This window comes from Bufo bufo, chromosome 3 (assembly GCF_905171765.1).
Source record: "Bufo bufo chromosome 3, aBufBuf1.1, whole genome shotgun sequence".
Lineage (NCBI taxonomy): Eukaryota > Metazoa > Chordata > Amphibia > Anura > Bufonidae > Bufo > Bufo bufo.
In genome coordinates, this window is record NC_053391.1 from 681,660,531 (window position 1) to 681,681,484 (window position 20,954).

The 20,954-nt window shown below is 42.7% G+C and overlaps 1 protein-coding gene across 1 annotated transcript in view; it reads left to right on the plus strand.

The window, feature by feature from the left end:
* LOC120994037 (retinal guanylyl cyclase 2-like) overlaps positions 1-20,954 on the plus strand; it is a 110,389-nt gene that overhangs the window by 88,317 nt on the left and 1,118 nt on the right. Inside the window, exons 11-19 of the mRNA XM_040422498.1 lie at positions 295-451; positions 957-1,106; positions 1,296-1,444; positions 4,470-4,633; positions 5,502-5,694; positions 8,140-8,314; positions 8,411-8,509; positions 11,511-11,605; positions 12,304-12,389. Of these exons, the coding sequence (XP_040278432.1) occupies positions 295-451; positions 957-1,106; positions 1,296-1,444; positions 4,470-4,633; positions 5,502-5,694; positions 8,140-8,314; positions 8,411-8,509; positions 11,511-11,605; positions 12,304-12,389 (1,268 nt within the window). The remainder of the gene's footprint in view (positions 1-294; positions 452-956; positions 1,107-1,295; positions 1,445-4,469; positions 4,634-5,501; positions 5,695-8,139; positions 8,315-8,410; positions 8,510-11,510; positions 11,606-12,303; positions 12,390-20,954) is intronic.

Below are 20,954 nucleotides of genomic sequence, written 5' to 3' on the forward strand. Positions count from 1 at the left end.
ATACACTAAGCAGAAGTGTGGAGTAAATATTTATAAAAAAAAAAATTAACTGAAGATTTTTTTTTAATTATTATTATTATATTGCAGTTATGGTCATCCCCCAGTTATGGGGGCCTGAGATGAAGCCTATTATAATAGTCCTTGTCCCCAGATGGGTGGTGGAGGTAGGGGAGCCAGAACCTGCTCGGTGGGCATAGCTATATGAGCTGTTAGGTAGAGCTCTCTGGTCAATGGTTTTATTTTTTGTTTGTTTTTTTGTTTATTTTTTTTATTTTTTATTCTTCTTTATAACAGGGAATGAGATATTTACACCACCGGGACTTTCAACATGGACGTCTGAAGTCGCGCAATTGCGTGGTGGATGGAAGATTTGTCCTGAAGATCACTGATTATGGTTATAATGAAATTGTGGAAAACCAGAAAATTCCCCGTTTGTCTCCGCCCCCTGGAGGTGAGAAGGACAGGGGTAAAGTAATATTCCATTCACCTGATACTCCAGAATTTTTGGTATTTTTATTTTTTTGTATTTCTGGTACATTCCATTACTACTGCTATTTTGTAGAACACTGGAGGGACACATAAATATTTCTAACCTGTTCTGGTGACTACACTCATCATTTTCCAATAATCCTAGCTCCTCTATCAATGGTATGAGGGACCTTTCCTGTGTGCAGGAACCGTCAGAAAGTCTGTCCAATGAGGGCATTCTGCACGAGGGATGGTGGTGTACAGTGGTATGACTCTATTACAAAAAATGGCTCCATGTTGATTTTTTGCCACAGGCCCCTTCACATCTCTACATCTCCTAATGATACCAGGACCATGCAACGGCATCTACACCGGACTTCAGTGACATCACTAAATCATGCTGCTCCTAATGGGCTGTCTGTAACATCAGCTCCTCGTGGGAGGAGCCAGATATCTGCTAATAATTGTCATGTGATTCTCTCATGCAGAACTGTTTTGGACGGCTCCTGAGCTGCTCAGGGATCAAAACCTGGCCAGGAGAGGAACCTTTAAAGGGGACGTATTCAGCTTCGCCATCATCCTGCAAGAAGTGGTTGTGCGGGGTCCACCATACTGCATGTCAGGACTCTCAGCTGAGGGTAATAAAACATTACATAGCAGGGCTGACGATTTGGGATGCACACCAATCTGCTGCAGCAAATGCACTGTATGGGCATACCCTAAAGTTTCCTATTGAATGACAGCAAGCAGAGATCTTGAAAACCGTGAGAGGGATGTGTGGTTAGTGGGGTAAAATATCATACAGTGACACTACTTATCTTTTTCAGAAATCATCAGGAAGGTGAAGAAGCCTCCTCCGTTATGTCGTCCAACTGTGGCCCTTGACCAGGCCCCCCTGGAGTGCATTCAGCTCATGAAGCAATGTTGGAGTGAATTAGCAGAAAGGAGGCCGACATTCGATGAAATCTTCGATCAGGTTGGAGGAAATTTTTGTTAATTTCTTACATCTCTCACTTTTTCTGAAGGGAGAGGCTTAATGGAGTGGGACTGAGCAGTTGTGGGGGGAGAGCTCCTGCTGCAGCCAGTTGCCTTACAGCCAGAGACAGGTTTGTGAAAAAACAGGTGGTGGAATGGCAGAGAATTCTTTTTATTTTCATTAAATAATAAAATTATTATTTATTACATTTTGATTGCACCAGGATAATTTTGAGCGTGGTGTTAACAGTGTTTGGACTTCATGACAGCTGCAATGAATGAATGAGAATCATCTGAAAGAAAAATGTCATAGATTATTATAGAAAGTGATGGAGTATGGCCCCTCCCCCGAGGACCAGGGAGTGACAGAGGAGCAGCATACACAACCTTATCTATGCGTGTGGTGTAAGGTGTTACTCTCCCGCCTTATCTAGGCCTCCAGCTGCACAATAGCTGTCATTAACACCTCTATCCTGTAATAATAATGAGGCGACTCTGTTTATTCTGCCTCCGTCTGTACAATGAAGCTGACAAGTGATCTGCAGGAAACTGGAAACATCAGCCCTTTTGTGTGCTCTACTGGCCAGTCTGAAAATGGGGCGGTAAGGGGGTATTAAGAAATTGGGCTGCCTTCTGCTCCAGTGCAGAATGAGCATTCTCCCGCATGGAAAACGTAAGTATTTTTTTTACCGACCCAGCAGAATAGAGGGCACTATTAAGGGCAACATTTATACTGGAGGACATTATTGGGTGCAATATTTATACTGGAGGGAACTATTGGGGGCATTTTATGTACAAGGCACATTCTGAGGGGCCACTATATGGGGGCATTATAGAAACTGGGGGCATTGCAGGGGGGGGCATTTTAGATACTGAGGGTAATATGGTGGCTATTATTTATACTGGGGGCACTGTGGGGGTGTATAGTATATACTGAGGGGACTGCAGAGGTTGGGATGTTCCAAAGAAAAACTATATTCATCCGTTTTTCGATGACCGTGAAAAATAGATACAAAACAAAACAAGAATAGTAATGAAAAACTGACAGTCCGTTTTTTAATGGCGTTGTGCGAATGTAGCCTGAAAGGGCTAATCAGACCATAGGTCATTCATAGAAGGACACAATTAGGCACTAAAATGCACTACATGGAAACATATTAATAAGGGATCTGTTAACAGGGTGATACAAGTTGTGAAAATGAACCGAAATATAAGAGAAACATGTAAAAAGCAGCATGAAAAGGGATTAGAGATGTGTAAAATTGAAAATTTGCTTTGACAATAGGACCGTATTGCTGGTCTGGATTTTAGCGGTTTTTGTGCAGGTAGAAATCTTTGACATTTCGCTCAACTCATCCACTTAGATTGAATCTATTCCTTTAGCTTGACATGTAGGTATCTTACTTACAGTATCTATTGTGTAGTGGGAATGGAAGTGTTAGCATTTGTGCAAATCCAGAGCCTCAGAGGTGTCAGTAGTAAAATAGCCTTATTTCGCCATCTGCTGGCCTTTCTGCGGTACTGCAACTTAATTTGATTTTCTGGCAATACATATGGAAATTGTATTTCTTTCCAGAAATATTCAGACTAGTCTTCATTCAGATACGTTTATTCACTGTATTAGGCCTCTTTCACACGAGCGTGTCCGGATAAGGTCCGGATGAGTTGCGGCAAAGCCGCGCGAGTAGGTACGCAATTGCGGTCAGTTTTGACTGCGATTGCGTTTCGTTGTTCAGTTTTTATCGCGCAGGTGCAATGCGTTTTGCACGCGCGTGATAAAAAACTGAATGTGGTACCCAGACTTGAACTTCTTCACAGAAGTTCAGGTTTGGGTTCAAGGTTGTGTAGATTGTATTATTTCCCCTTATAACATGGTTATAAGGGAAAATAATAGCATTCTGAATGTAGAATGCATAGTACAATAGCGCTGGAGGGGTTAAAAAAAGAATAATAATTTAACTCACCCTAATCCACTTGTTTGCGCAGCCGGCATCTCTTCTGTCTTCATCTGTGAGGAAAAGGACCTTTGATGACGTCACTGCGTTCATCACATGGTCCATCACATGATCCATCACCATAGTAATGGATCATGTGACTGACCATGTGATGAGCGTAGTGATGTCATCAAAGGTCCTTTTTCTCACAGATGAAGACAGAAGAGATGCCGGGCTGCGCGAACAAGTGGATTAGGGTGAGTTACATTTATTTTTTATTTTTTTAACCCCTCCAGCGCTATTGTACTATGCATTCTGTATTCAGAATGCTATGATTTTCCCTTATAACCCTGCTATAAGGGAAAATAATAATGATCGGGTCCCCATCCCGATCGTCTCCTAGCAACCATGCGTGAAAATCGCACCGCATCCGCACTTGCTTGCGATTTTCACGCAGCCCCATTCACTTCTATGGGGCCTGCGTTACGTGAAAAACGCACAAAGAGGAGCATGCTGCGATTTTCACGCAACGCACAAGTGATGCGTGAAAATCACCGTTCATGTGAACAGCCCCATAGAAATGAATGGGTCCGGATTCAGTGCGGGTGCAATGCGTTCACCTCACGCATTGCACCTGCGCGGAAAACTCGCCCGTGTGAAGGGGGCCTAAGTCATTCAACATTATACATCATCTATTATCATCACATATCAGTAGAAATATCTCTATAGTTATGGTAATAAAAAAAAATGTAAATCAGATAAAACAAGCAAAGAATCTGTATTTTCTCTTCTTTCTGGCTGGAAGGCAGCTTGCTGCATCACAAACCTCCCTCCTCTTCTTTGCAATGGAGACCAAGCAAAACGCTGTGCCAACTCTGACCTTTCTGATGCTCTGGTTTGTTTTCTGATAAAATGCAACAAGATTGTGAATCACTAATAAGGCGGATTGACCAACGTATAGACGCTGTTTTTCTAGCCCAGAAAGTGGGCGGGGCTTTAGAGTTGCGCCGAGTGGACGTGGCGCACGTTGCTTTGTATGCCGAGATAGTCCATCCTGGGTAATGAAGGTCCGACATTTCCATTGCATTTCAGTTTAAGACCATCAACAAAGGCAAGAAAACTAACATCATAGACTCCATGCTGCGGATGCTGGAACAGTACTCTAGTAATTTAGAAGATTTGATCCGGGAGAGAACGGAGGAGCTGGAGATCGAAAAACAGAAGACGGAAAAACTACTCTCACAAATGCTTCCTCCGTGAGTAGAAATCGTGCCATTGCAGTCTCGAAAAAGTTTAACCCCTAGACCCATGGGCACTTACATAAAGGGTAGGTCCTCGTGGGGCGGAAATTCATAGAATAGAATATTATAAAACTGTCTACCTGCAGCCGCCACTAGGGGGAGCTCAGTGCATACAGTTACCATTGAACTGAATGAAAGCTTTAAAAATCCCCATGAACTCCCTCTAGTGGCGGCTTTAGGAAAACCCTGTGGTTTCAAGCTGAAAAGCAAGAGAAGGAGTTCAGTGCTGGCCACTCTCCGTGGTCCATTTCCAAGGTAAGTACACCACTGCAGTGACCTCCATATGGCGTATGGGACAAATGGACAAGCCCTTTAAAGGACTCCTACACTACAGTATGATGAAGAAAGCCCAGAGACTAGGAATAGGTGATGGTGGTGGGGGGGGGGGGGGTTTGGGTAAGAAAAAGTCAAAAAGGTTTCCGTTAGAAAAGTCAGTCCAATATATGTTCTTATATATATACAGGTTGAACGCTTCTCACAGCTGAGGGTTTGTTACAATTGTATCTAATGCACACACATTGGTAGCACCGAAATCATTCTCCTTTCCTGACAGTTTGATACAATGTGTCAGAGGAGGGACAATGAATCGGTCTGGAGATCAGAGGAGAATCTCCGGGCCTGTGCAGGTTATAGGCATCTGGCATCAGCAATCGTCTGCCCTCCAGCTGTTGTGAAACTACAACTCCCAGCAGGCTGTTCCAGTAACTCTCATGGAAGTGAATGGAGTATGCTGGGAGTTGTAGTTTCATGACAGCTGGCGTGATGAAGGAGCCTAATACACACCTGCTATATTTCTGTTAACCCTTCGGTTCATGTTTTTCAGATCTGTCGCTGAAGTTCTGAAAATCGGAGGGACGGTTGAACCGGAATATTTTGACCAGGTCACCCTCTACTTCAGTGATATTGTTGGCTTCACCACGATATCAGCCCTGAGTGAACCCATCGAGGTGGTCGACCTCCTGAATGACCTTTACACCCTGTTCGATGCAGTTCTTGGAAACCATGACGTGTATAAGGTAAGTGATGGATGATGATCACCTACAAAACCAAGCCGGTACAACCCCCAGCTTTCTCCAGACCCTGATTGGAGTGAAATTTCTCCATTGTCTTCTTATGTTTAGCCTGTGGTTCTAGCATTCTATTCATTAACCATAAAGTTCAGGATGAACAGTACTAAAGGTCCATCAGAAAAAACTATGTGATTACCATAAGTGCAAGGACTTGTGGGAAGATCACCTCACCACCCCAGGTACAGCAGCTGCTGAAAACCCCAATGATCAGCTGTGATCGCCGGAAGAAGATGCACCTGCTGCACATTTATCCTGCAGTGGCCACTACAGGACAAAGATGGTATTGCATGGTGTCTATTTATATGTACAGGCTGTGAAACGGGTAGGAGCCCATCTAGGATGTCCATAGGCCCTGGATAGAATCTTAGGCCTTATGCACATGACCGTGGTGTGTTTTGCGGTCTAAAAATCGCGGATCCGCAAAACACGTATGGCGTCCGTGCGCGTTCCGCAATTAGCGTAACGGCACGGACAGCCTTTAATATAAATGCCTATTCTTGACAAGAATAGGACAGGTTATATTTTCTTAGCGGGGCCACGGAACGGAGCAACGGATGCGGACAGCACAAGGAGTGCTGTCCGCATCTTTTGCGGCCCCATTGAAGTGAATGGGTTCGCATCCGAGCCGCCAAAACGGCGGCTCGGATGCGGACCAAAACAACGGCCGTGTGCATGAGGCCTTAGCGTGTCACAGATAAGTAGTTCTAGCATTGTATTCAACAATAGAGACAAGCAAAGTTCTCTAAAATTCCATTTGTCTGCTTTGCTGAATTTTACAAAACAATTTGCTTTGTGATGAATAACTTCGTCATGAAGCGCATTTCTTTGTACATGGCGGGTGCAATGACAGCGATTCAACCCCTCAGATGCTGCGTTCACTTCTGATTGTGGCATCTAAGATCCATACTAAAGCATTTCGCAAATTAAAAAAAAAAATTAAATCAAACTCACCGCATCCGTTTGATCGCAAAGAGGCTATCTTGCTGGAAGATCTAGCGCAAAATCTCGAACGGCGCACGATAATGTCATGACATCGGCCGTTGTGGTGGCGTCATACATCACCGCGCACGAGATTTCGCGTGGGATCTTCAAGGAAGATGACCATTTCTGCCTCTTCGTGATCATATGGATGAGGTAAGGTATGATTTTTTATTTTTTTTACCGCCATTTCAGGGGAAATAGATTCGTTACCACGAAGCACAAGGAAATTCGGCTTCGCGGCGAAATCAAATTTTTCCTGAAATTCGGATTGAAGTCCACTTCGTGAACCTCGATTCGCTCAACACTATTCATCAACCAAAAAGTTCAGGATGAACAGTACTATCGGGAAAAAATGGGATCTAGTGCAAGGACTTAGGCTGGGTTCACACGACTGTATGAATGGGTGCGCATCCGTTCCGCAATTTCGCAGAATGGGTGTGGACCCATTCATTTCAATGGGATGCTGTCCGTATCCGTAGTCCTGTTCCGCGGCCCCGCAATTGCGGACAAGAATAGGCATTTCTATCATACTGCCGGCCATGTGCGGTCCGCAAATTGCGGAATGCATATGGGTTGGTATCAGAATTTTGCGGATCCATAAATTGCGGACTGCAGAACACTATGGTCGTCTGAATGTAGCCTTAGGCCTCTTGCACACGACTGTATGGCTTTTTCAGTATTTTGCGGTCCGCAAAAAACGGATCCGCAAAAAATACAGATGACGTCCGTGTGCATTCCGTTTTTTGCGGAACGGAACAGCTGGCCCCTGATAGAACAGTTCTATCCTTGCCATTATGCGGACAATAATAGGACATGTTCTATCTTTGAACGGAACGGAAATACGGAAACGGAAGGCATACGGAGTACCTTCCATTTTTTTTGCGGATCCATTGAAACAGAAAAAACGGAACGGAAACGGAAAAAAATATAAGTTTGTGTGCAACGGGCCTTATGGAAAGATCAGCAGCGGAAAACCTCAAGGATCAGCTGTGATCACTGAAGGAACATGCAGCTGGTAAACATTTGCCCTACAGTGGCCACTACAGGAGAATAATGGTATTACATGGTGTCCATTCATATGTACAGGCTGTGAAAAGGATAGGAACCTCGTCTATGATGTTGTCCTTATGAGATAACCCCTTTACAACAATTTTAACCCCATAGCAGCTCTAAATAATGAGTCCAATTTAATTGCAACACTTCATTTGGGAGAAAATTTTTATCTCTACGCACTTTTTCAGCCTCTGGATGCAAACAAGAATGCTCCCTTTCACTGACAGCAAGTGGAGATCTTGCTTTTTTATACTTACCTCCTGATGTCTTTCTATCCTGAGAACCCTTCCACCTCTGCCTAGATTCTTCAAGACACAAGCGTCTTGCACTAAGACCACAGGAACTGTCTCTTTGCAGGTGGAGACCATTGGCGATGCCTACATGGTGGCCTCAGGGCTTCCCAAGAGGAACGGAAACAAGCACGCAGCCGAAATTGCCAACATGTCTCTAGACATCCTCTGCTCTGTGGGCACCTTCCAGATGAGACACATGCCGGACGTGCCGGTCAGGATCAGGATAGGTTTGCACTCAGGTGGGGGTAACACAGTAGTGACGGCGGACAGTTGTAACTCTCAAAAGCGGTGGTCCGACCCAAGTATCGTGGTTTTGACTTTGTCTTCTCCTCCAGGGCCTTGTGTAGCCGGAGTCGTTGGCCTCACTATGCCACGTTACTGTCTATTCGGAGACACTGTGAACACAGCTTCACGAATGGAATCCACAGGACTGCGTAAGTGGTGGGAACCTCAGGGGGATCTATGGGGGGGGGGGATAGGAGTAGGTTAAAAATCGAACTGGTTAAACTATATGAGCTCACATGGTCATATCTGTTATATAGAAGTATGTGCCAATAGTCACAATTTCAAGTAATTTACTGGAAGCCACGGGGCAAACACATCGGACATTTAAAGAGGGTTCCAAGTGTGCCAGAGAACGAGATGGGGAAATTCCGAATATTCCCCTTCCACTGTATTTACTTTGTCCACTTCCTACATATACTATATCACACATTTTTTGTGATATAATATTTAACATCCTTGGAGGTCTAGGGTGATAAAGGGGTTTATACTGATATCCATTTCCCATGTGATCTATGATGATATTAGTTAATATCTAATATCCCTGGAGGTCTATGGTGATAAAAGAGTTAATATTGACAATCATTATTCATGATGGTCTATGATAATTAAGGGTTAATATCTAATATCCCTGGAGGTCTAGCGTGATAAAGGGACTAATATTGATATCCATTATTTATGGTGATCTATGATAGTCATGGTATCCCTGGAACTGTAGGTTGATAAAGGGGTTAATACTGCTATCCTTTATTCATGGTGGTCTATGATGGTTGTATGTTAATAACTCACATCCCTGGGGGTCTAGGGTGATAAAGGGGTTAATATCAATATTATTAGTTATAGTAGCCTATGGTGGTCATGGGTTAATATCTAATATCCCTGGAAGTCTAGGGCGATAAAAGGGTTAATACTTATATCCATTATGCATGGTGGTCTATGATAGCTATGGGCTAATACCCCAGTAGGTCTAGGGTGATAAAGGGGCTACTACTGATATCCGTTATCCATGGTGGTCTATGATAGTTGTGAGTTAATATCTGACATCACTGGAGGTCTACTGTGATAAATAGGTTAATACAGTCAGGTCCATAAATATTGGGACATCAACACAATTCTAACATTTTTGGCTCTATACACCACCACAATGGATTTCAAATGAAACGAACAAGATGTGCTTTACCTGCAGACTGTCAGCTTTAATTTGAGGGTATTTACATCCAAATCAGGTGAACGGTGCAGGAATTACAGCAGTTTGCATATGTGCCTCCCACTTGTTAAGGGACCAAAAAGTAATGGGACAGAATAATAATCATAAATCAAACTTTCACTTTTTAATACTTGGTTGCAAATCCTTTGCAGTCAATTACAGCCTGAAGTCTGGAACGCATAGACATCACCAGATGCTGGGTTTCATCCCTGGTGATGCTCTGCCAGGCCTCTACTGCAACTGTCTTCAGTTCCTGCTTGTTCTTGGGGCATTTTCCCTTCAGTTTTGTCTTCAGCAAGTGAAATGCATGCTCAATCGATTCAGGGCAGGTGATTGACTTGGCATTGCATAACATTCCACTTCTTTCCTTATAAAACTGTTTGGTTGCTTTTGCAGTATGCTTTGGGTCATTATCCATCTGCACTGTGAAGCGCCGTCCAATGAGTTCTGAAGCATTTGGCTGAATATGAGCAGATAATATTGCCCGAAACACTTCAGAATTCATCCTGCTGCTTTTGTCAGCAGTCACATCATCAATAAATACAAGAGAACCAGTTTCATTGGCAGCCATACATGCCCACACCATGACACTACCACCACCATGCTTCACTGATGAGGTGGTATGCTTAGGATCATGAGAAGTTCCTTTCCTTCTCCATACTCTTCTCTTCCCATCACTCTGGTACAAGTTGATCTTGGTCTCATCTGTCCATAGGATGTTGTTCCAGAACTGTGAAGGCTTTTTTAGATGTCGTTTGGCAAACTCTAATCGGGCCTTCCTGTTTTTGAGGCTCACCAATGGTTTACATCTTGTGGTGAACCCTCTGTATTCACTCTGGTGAAGTCTTCTCTTGATTGTTGACTTTGACACACATACACCTACCTCCTGGAGAGTGTTCTTGATCTGGCCAACTGTTGTGAAGGGTGTTATCTTCACCAGGGAAAGAATTCTTCGGTCATCCACCCCAGTTGTTTCCCGTGGTCTTCCGGGTCTTTTGGTGTTGCTGAGCTCACCGGTGCGTTCCTTCTTTTTAAGAATGTTCCAAACAGTTGTTTTGGCCGCCCCTAATGTTTTTGCTATCTCTCTGATGGGTTTGTTGTGTTTTTTCAGCCTAATGATGGCTTGCTTCACTGATAGTGACAGCTCTTTGGATCTCATCTTGAGAGTTGACAGCAACAGATTCCAAATGCAAATAGCAGACTGGAAATGAACTCTGGGCCTTTTATCTGCTCATTGTAATTGGGATAATGAGGGAATAACACACACCTGGCCATGGAACAGCTGAGAAGCCGATTGTCCCATTACTTTTGGTCCCTTGCCAAGTGGGAGGCACATATGCAAACTGTTGTAATTCCTGCACCGTTCACCTGATTTGGATGTAAATACCCTCAAATTAAAGCTGACAGTCTGCAGGTAAAGCACATCTTGTTCGTTTCATTTCAAATCCATTGTGGTGGTGTATAGAGCCAAAAATGTTAGAATTGTGTCCATGTCCCAATATTTATAGACCTGACTGTACTTATATTTATTATCCATGGTGGTCTATGATAGTTGTGAGTTAATATCTGACATCACTGGAGGTCTACTGTGATAAAGGGGTTAATACTGATATCTATTATTCATGGTGGTCTATGACAGTTATCAGCTAATATCCCATGGGGTCTAGGGTGATAAAGGGGCTACTACTGATATCCATTATTTATGGTGCTTTATGATGGTTGTGGGTTAATATCTGACATCCCTGAAGGTCTAGGGAGCAGATATTAACCAGTTACCCCCTTAAATTTGCAGGAAAAACACTCCCACAAAAAGATGCCTATGTGATCATACCAGGAAGGGGCACCTTCACAAATTCTAACCTGGCAATAGTTTAAAGGGACCTGAAGTCCTCAGCATCCGTTTTGTAAAGGACTATTCTTATATATGACCGTTCACGTTTTCACAGCTTACAGAATCCACGTCAACCAAAGCACGGTGGCCACGCTGCGTACCCTAAAGGAAAACTATAAGATACAAGTTAGAGGGAAAACAGAATTAAAGGTAAGGCTGTGAGCTGTCTGGGTATAGTACGGATATATACTGCCAGTAATAAATATATATGATGTACTGTCAGCCAGTGGGTGCCATCAGGTGGCATCTATAGTGGGCACAGTCACGCCCGGACCACCAGTGTTATAATGGAGCATGGTAGGGGCCCCATATTTTGTATTGCGATTTGAAAGGCTTGCAAAAGGAAAATAAACCATTGGTTGTTTGTGACCACCAGATGGCAGCTTATTAACATCATGACGCCACCTGGTAACACCCACTTACTTACACAGATATAGCAGCACTGACTGTTCAGTCGCCACCCTACTTTACTAAGTAAGGACCCTGGGCAGACGAGCGTTCCTCCGCAGCGAGTCCGCAGGGCAGCTCCGTCCTGACATCCCAGCACTGACGGGATTCACATAGCATTATATTGATTTATGATGCTGCGTAACCCTTACAGTTCTGGAATGTATTGGATAACACTGGCAGCATTATGTCAGTGTTGTCCAATACATTCCAGAACTGTAAGGGTTACATAGCATCATAAATCATATAATGCTATGTGAATCCCGTCAGTGCTGGGAGGTCAGGACGGGAGCTGCGCTGCGGACTCGCTGCGGGAGGAATAGTAAAGGTAGAAGGGAGATTGCAAAAAAAACAAAAAAACGATACCGCCTTGTACAGTTCTGTTTTTTTTTTTTCTTTAGGGAAAAGGTATAGAAGAAACTTACTGGTTAGTAGGAAAAGACGGTTTCACCAAACCATTACCAACGCCGCCAGATGTAAAGCCAGGGTAAGCATATTTTTAAGTATGTAAATGCTCAACTTTTGTGCTGCATCTGGGTTTTTCGTTTCGAGGGTTAATCCTGGTCACCCTCTTTTGCTCAGGAAGGACTTTTGGTTGTCTAAATTAGGGAGACTGTTCACACTATGCAGACTGACCCTCTACTTTCATACAGTCAGGGCCAGATCATGTACAGTACCGTAACACTAGCGGCAAGTAACTCCGGCAGGCTGTTCCGGCGGGTGAACAGCCTGTCGTATCCGTGCTGCCGCTAGTGCACGCGGACCCCCAGACTACCGCTCTGGCCCTATTGACCATAATGGTGGCGGGCCAGAGTTTTGGCGGCAGCGCAAGCCGAGAGGCAGACTGAATAAAAGTACTATAAATATAACACAGATCGTCTAACTGCGAGCACCACATGGTGCTGAAATAACACCGTCATACGTTGTCCAAATGACACACACAGTTACCTAAATAATAAGGCTACACAGTGCAAATTGGTGTTCAGTGCCACACGATGCCAAGTAAATACTGCCATGCAGTGAGTGAATAACGCTGCCATATGTTGTCCAAATTAAAACACAGTTGCCTCAATAACAATGCTGCGCAGTGCAAATTAGTATACAGTGCCACACAATTACAATTAAATACCACCATACAGTGAGCATATAATACTGCCATGTGTTGCCCAAATAAAATGTAACTATATAACAATGCTACACAGTGTAAAATAGTTTACAGTGCCACACAATGCCAAGTAAATACCGCCATAGAGTGACTAAATAACACTGCCATATGTTGTCCAAATAAAACACAGTTGCCTAAATAACAATGCTGCGCAGGGCAAATTAGTATACAGCACCACACAATTACAATTAAATACCACCATACGGTGACCATATAACACCGCCATATGATGTCTAAATAACACACACAGTTACCTAAATAACAATACTACAGAGTTTAAATTTGCATACTATGCCTCACAATGCCACAGTAAAAACTGCCATACAGTGACCAAGTAACACCACCATACTGCATGTTATCCTAATAACACATGGAGCAACCTAAATAGCAGTGCCACACAGTGCAAATTAGTATGCAAAGCCATACAATGCCAAGCAAATACCGCCTTATAACTCAATATTTTTTTTCCAAATAACATACATAGATACCTACACAACAGTGCTATATAATGCACCATCCAAAATACACTGCAAGACCGCACCATGCCAAGTGAATACCGCCATACAGTGTTCAAATCATACTGGCATACAGGGACCAAATAACAGGTCCATGCGTAAAGTAATCTCATAAGAGTGCCATACAATGTCTAGATAATACCGATATACTATTAATATTGAGATTCATGGTAGTCACAACCCTCAGGGTCAGCGGGAGTCGTTAATGTGCCCTGTGAGACCACAGAAGTAGCACACTACGTGGCGACATACTGTATGGACGCCCATGAGTGGCAGTACTATAGTGGTAGTACCATGCACAGTCTCAATGTTTGACCAAAATATGTCCAGAATGGCATGCTCTTTTATGGCCTTGCCTAAATTACAGTGCAACCGGCAGGTGGGTGGCGGTGTAACCTGATTAGCATCTAGTGTCCGTAAATGCGTCATGGCCCTTTTAGGATACATTTTTTTCCTGACAATTTCAGTCCATTACGATTTCAGTCCTGCCCAATTATTTGCATCGTCGGAAAATATTTGTGATTCCTGTTTACGCAGTAATAATCACAGACCTTTCATGACATATAGCGGCATTATTACAGAATTCTAAAACGCGGGATTTCAGCTGTTTATTTCGCATCTCAAACACCTTCATAGGCGGATGTCTGAAAGCTTATGGGCCGTCATAAAAAAAAAAATATGGCGTGCATTCTGATGCATGGCGGTATTGCTTTTATGGAGCACAATAAATTTTCTTTAATAGCGTAATATCTCCAGGCAAAGGAAAACTGCTTGCCTCGCTTTAAGCAGATAATTGCAAGTGAAAAGATGCAAAAAAATTGACGAGGGGGCAAATAAATCCAACGATCAGCATAATGAGAGAAGTGATTGAGTAAAACGGGAATCGGACGGCGCTGCCGGAGATGTAAATAAACTGACAGATATTTCATTGTTAATGTGCAGTCACCGTGATGTACGAGCGGCTGCCGAATATTAATGAATAAGTTACGGTAGAACTTTTTGAAAGTCTGTGACTGATCCTAGACCCCAGCTGAGGACCTCAAGAGGTCAATGTGATTGGTCAGGTACCGTAAGATGTAGCCCTAAAAGATTACCCCATGGGCAAGCGTTACCTACTAACTATTTTACTAATTGTTGGTTGCTATCTAGTCCCACCCCAACACTGCAGGTTTTCTTTCTTTGCTGAATATTACCATACAGTGACTGAATAATATTGTCATACAGTCACTAAATAATACTGTCATACAGAGACTGAATAATACTGTCATACAGAGACTGAATAATACTGTCATACAGAGACTGAATAATACTGTCATACAGAGACTGAAGAATACTGTCATACAGTGACTGAATAATACTGTCATACAGTGACTGAATAATACTGTCATACAGTGACTGAATAATACTGTCATACAGTGACTGAATAATACTGTCATACAGCGACTGAATAATACTGTCATATAGAGACTGAATAATACTGTCATACAGTGACTGAATAATACTGTCATACAGAGACTGAATAATACTGTCATACAGTGACTGAATAATACTGTCGTAAGTCACTGAATAATACTGTTATACAGTGACTGAATAATACTGCCATACAGTGACTGAAGAATACTGTCATACAGTGACTGAATAATACTGTCATACAGTGACTGAATAATACTGTCATACAGTGACTGAATAATACTGTCATACAGTGACTGAATAATACTGTCATACAGCGACTGAATAATACTGTCATATAGAGACTGAATAATACTGTCATACAGTGACTGAATAATACTGTCATACAGAGACTGAATAATACTGTCATACAGTGACTGAATAATACTGTCGTAAGTCACTGAATAATACTGTTATACAGTGACTGAATAATACTGCCATACAGTGACTGAATAATACTGTCATACAGTGACTGAATAATACTGTCATACAGTGACTGAATAATATTGTCATACAGAGACTGAATAATACTGTCATACAGTGACTGAATAATACTGTCATACAGCGACTGAATAAAACTGTCATACAGTGACTGAATAATACTGTCATACAGCGACTGAATAATACTGTCATACAGCGACTGAATAATACTGTCATATAGAGACTGAATAATACTGTCATACAGTGACTGAATAATACTGTCATACAGAGACTGAATAATACTGTCATACAGTGACTGAATAATACTGTCATACAGTAACTGAATAATATTGTCATACAGAGATTGAATAATACTGTTATACAGTGACTGAATAATACTGTCATACAGTCACTGAATAATACTGTCGTAAGTCACTGAATAATATTGTCGCAAGTCACTGAATAATACTGTTATACAGTGACTGAATAATACTGCCATACAGCGACTGAATAAAACTGTCATACAGTGACTGAATAATACTGTCATACAGCGACTGAATAATACTGTCATACAGCGACTGAATAATACTGTCATATAGAGACTGAATAATACTGTCATACAGTGACTGAATAATACTGTCATACAGAGACTGAATAATACTGTCATACAGTGACTGAATAATACTGTCATACAGTAACTGAATAATATTGTCATACAGAGATTGAATAATACTGTTATACAGTGACTGAATAATACTGTCATACAGTCACTGAATAATACTGTCGTAAGTCACTGAATAATATTGTCGCAAGTCACTGAATAATACTCTCATACAGTGACTGAATAATATTGTCATACAGAGACTGAATAATACTGTTATACAGTCACTGAATAATACTGTCGTAAGACACTGAATAATACTGTCGTACAGTCACTGAATAATACTGTCGTACAGTCACTGAATAATACTGTTGTACAGTCACTGAATAATACTGCTATACAGTCACTGAATAATATTGTCATACAGTCAGTGAATAATACTGCCATACAGTGACTGAATAATACTGTCATACAGTCACTAAATAATACTGTCATACAGTCACTGAATAATACTGCTGTAAGTCACTGAAAATTACTGCCATAAAGTGAATAAATAATACTGCCATACTGTCACTGAATAATGGTCTAGCTTTGTAAATGAGGTTAATGCCAGTGTTATTGGAGTTTTTTTGTTAGTGTAGTGTTTAAAACCAGCTTCCTCGGAGGTCCAGTGTATTGAAGGGGTTACACGCTGATGTTTACTTACCTCCCCAGGCTGCAGCAATGTCTCTCTGGCAGTAGGTTGATTGCCATGTGCTGATTGTATTCAGCACCCCCTTCCTGTCCTCCACTGCTGCTCCACAATGATTGGGCAGAGGGATTTCACAAGCGCTCTGCCTCATCACATCTAAGTGAAACTTAGATATTTTCCTTATCCTTCCCAGATGAAGGAAAGTAGCATCCCTGATCCACCCCTAGAAACCACATTGATGACATGGATACAAAGAATATGAACTACAAGCAACTGGACAATTGACCCATATACACTGCAGGGGAGGAGCCTCAATAAGGACAACCCCCAAAGGGATTATCCAGATTACCTTATTAGGGAAATAATAGAAGTAATAGAAGGAGATCCCCTTTTGGCCAGAATGGAGAGTGATCTGTCTGAAAGATCTGTCCTGCCCATGTGAATGGACATGGTGTAATGCTTCATTTCACCTGTGGTGGTGCTGCAGGGAATTTAAACACTTTATGGAAAGTTTCCCCACAAATTACAGTTGATGGATGGGAGATCCCAGCAGGGGAGGACACTCTGTGATCATCTTAGGGTCCATTCACATGTCCGTAGTGTATTGGGGATCCGCAATACACCCGGCCGGCACCCCCCATAGAACTGCCTATTCTTGTCCGCAAGTTCGGGGCCGCGCTCCGGAAATGCGGATGCGGGGAGCACATAGTGTGCTCTCCGCATCTCTTCCGGCCCCATAGAGAATGAATGGGTCCGCACCCGTTCCCGATATTGCGGAACGGGTTCGGACCCATTTGCGGACGTGTGAATGGACCCTTACTGTTAAAGGGGTTGTCCCACAAAAAATATTCTACTTTTTAACCACTTCAGCCCCCAGTGCTTAAACACCCTGAAAGACCAGGCCACTTTTTACACTTCTGACCTACACTACTTTCACCGTTTATTGCTCGGTCATGCAACTTACCACCCAAATGAATTTTACCTCCTTTTCTTCTCACTAATAGAGCTTTCATTTGGTGGTATTTCATTGCTGCTGACATTTTTACTTTTTTTGTTATTAATCGAAATTTAACGATTTTTTTGCAAAAAAATGACATTTTTCACTTTCAGTTGTAAAATTTAGCAAAAAAAACGAGATCCATATAGAAATTTTGCTCTAAATTTATTGTTCTACATGTCTTTGATAAAAAAAAAATGTTTGGGTAAAAAAAAAAAATGGTTTGGGTAAAAGTTATAGCGTTTACAAACTATGGTACAAAAATGTGAATTTCCGCTTTTTGAAGCAGCTCTGACTTTCTGAGCACCTGTCATGTTTCCTGAGGTTCTACAATGCCCAGACAGTACAAACACCCCACAAATGACCCCATTTCGGAAAGTACACACCCTAAGGTATTCGCTGATGGGCATAGTGAGTTCATAGAACTTTTTATTTTTTGTCACAAGTTAGCGGAAAATGATGATTTTTTTTTTTTTTCTTACAAAGTCTCATATTCCACTAACTTGTGACAAAAAATAAAAACTTCTATGAACTCACTATGCCCATCACGAAATACCTTGGGGTCTCTTCTTTCCAAAATGGGGTCACTTGTGGGGTAGTTATACTGCCCTGGCATTCTAGGGGCCCTAATGTGTGGTAAGGAGTTTGAAATCAAATTCTGTAAAAAATGACCAGTGAAATCCGAAAGGTGCTCTTTGGAATGTGGGCCCCTTTGCCCACCTAGGCTGCAAAAAAGTGTCACACATCTGGTATCTCCGTACTCAGGGGAAGGTGGGGAATGTGTTTTGGGGTGTCTTTTTACATATACCCATGCTGGGTGAGATAAATATCTTGGTCAAATGCGAACTTTGTATAAAAAAATGGGAAAAGTTGTCTTTTGCCAAGATATTTCTCTCACCCAGCATGGGTATATGTAAAATGACACCCCAAAACACATTCCCCACCTTCTCCTGAGTACAGCGATACCAGATGTGTGACACTTTTTTGCAGCCTAGGTGGGCAAAGGGGCCCATATTCCAAAGAGCACCTTTCGGATTTCACAGGTCATTTTTTACAGAATTTGATTTCAAACTCCTTACCACACATTTGGGCCCCTAGAATGCCAGGGCAGTATAACTACCCCACAAGTGACCCCATTTTGGAAAGAAGAGACCCCAAGGTATTCGCTGATGGGCATAGTGAGTTCATGGAAGTTTTTATTTTTTGTCACAAGTTAGTGGAATATGAGACTTTGTATGAAAAAAAAAAAAAAAAATCATAATTTTCCACTAACTTGTGACAAAAAGTAAAAAATTCTAGGAACTCGCCATGCCCCTCACGGAATACCTTGGGGTGTCTTCTTTCCAAAATGGGGTCACTTGTGGGGTAGTTATACTGCCCTGGCATTTTCCAGGGGCCCTAATGTGTGGTAAGTAAGTAAATGACCTGTGAAATCCTAAAGGTGCTCTTTGGAATATGGGCCCCTTTGCCCACCTAGGCTGCAAAAAAGTGTCACACATGTGGTATCTCCGTATTCAGGAGAAGTTGGGGAATGTGTTTTGGGGTGTCATTTTACATATACCCTTGCTGGGTGAGAGAAATATCTTGGCAAAAGACAACTTTTCCCATTTTATTATACAAAGTTGGCATTTGACCAAGATATTTCTCTCACCCAGCATGGGTATATGTAAAATGACACCCCAAAACACATTCCCCAACTTCTCCTGAGTACGGCGATACCAGATGTGTGACACTTTTTTGCAGCCTAGATGCGCAAAGGTGCCCAAATTCCTTTTAGGAAGGCATTTTTAGACATTTGGATACCAGACTTCTTCTCACGCTTTGGGGCCCCTAGAATGCCAGGGCAGTATAAATACCCCACATGTGACCCCATTTTGGAAAGAAGACACCCCAAGGTATTCAATGAGGGGCATGGCGAGTTCATAGAATTTTTTTTTTTTTGGCACAAGTTAGCGGAAATTGATATTTTTAATTTTTTTCTCACAAAGTCTCCCGTTCCGCTAACTTGGGACAAAAATTTCAATCTTTCATGGACTCAATATGCCCCTCAAGGAATACCTGGGGGTGTCTTCTTTCCGAAATGGGGTCACATGTGGGGTATTTATACTGCCCTGGCATTCTAGGGGCCCTAAAGCGTGAGAAGAAGTCTGGAATATAAATGTCTAAAAAATTTTACGCATTTGGTTTCCGTGAGGGGTATGGTGAGTTCATGTGAGATTTTATTTTTTGACACAAGTTAGTGGAATATGAGACTTTGTAAGAAAAAAAAAAAAAATTCCGCTAACTTGGGCCAAAAAAATGTCTGAATGGAGCCTTACAGAGGGGTGATCAATGACAGGGGGGGTGATCAATGACAGGGGGGTGATCAATGACAGGGGGGTGATCAATGACAGGGGGGTAATCAATGACAGGGGGGGTGATCAATGACAGGGGGGTGATCAATGACAGGGGTGGTGATCAATGACAGGGGGGTAATCAATGACAGGGGGGTGATCAATGACAGGGGGGTGATCAATGACAGGGGGGTGATCAATGACAGGGGGGTGATCAATGACAGGGGGGTAATCAATGACAGGGGGGGTGATCAATGACAGGGGGGTGATCAATGACAGGGGGGTGATCAATGACAGGGGGGTAATCAATGACAGGGGGGTGATCAGGGAGTCTATATGGGGTGATCACCACAGTCATTGATCACGCCCCTGTAAGGCTTCATTCAGACGTCCGGATGCGTTTTGCGGATCGGATCCATCTATCAGTGCATCCGTAAAAATCATGCGGACATCTGAATGGAGCTTTACAGGGGGTTGATCAATGACAGGGGGGTGATCAGGGAGTCTATATGGGGTGATCACCACAGTCATTGATCATGCCCCTGTAAGGCTTCATTCAGACGTCCGGATGCGTTTTGCGGATCCGATCCATCTATCAGTGCATCCGTAAAAATCATGCGGACATCTGAATGGAGCTTTACAGGGGGGTAATCAATGACAGGGGGGTAATCAATGACAGGGGGGTGATCAGGGAGTCTATATGGGGTGATCAGGGGTGATCAGGGGCTAATAAGGGGTTAATAAGTGACGGGGGGGGGTGTAGTGTAGTGTAGTGGTGCTTGGTGGGACTTTACTGAGCTACCTGTGTCCTCTGGTGGTCGATCCAAACAAAGGGGACCACCAGAGGACCAGGTAGCAGGTATATTAGACGCTGTTATCAA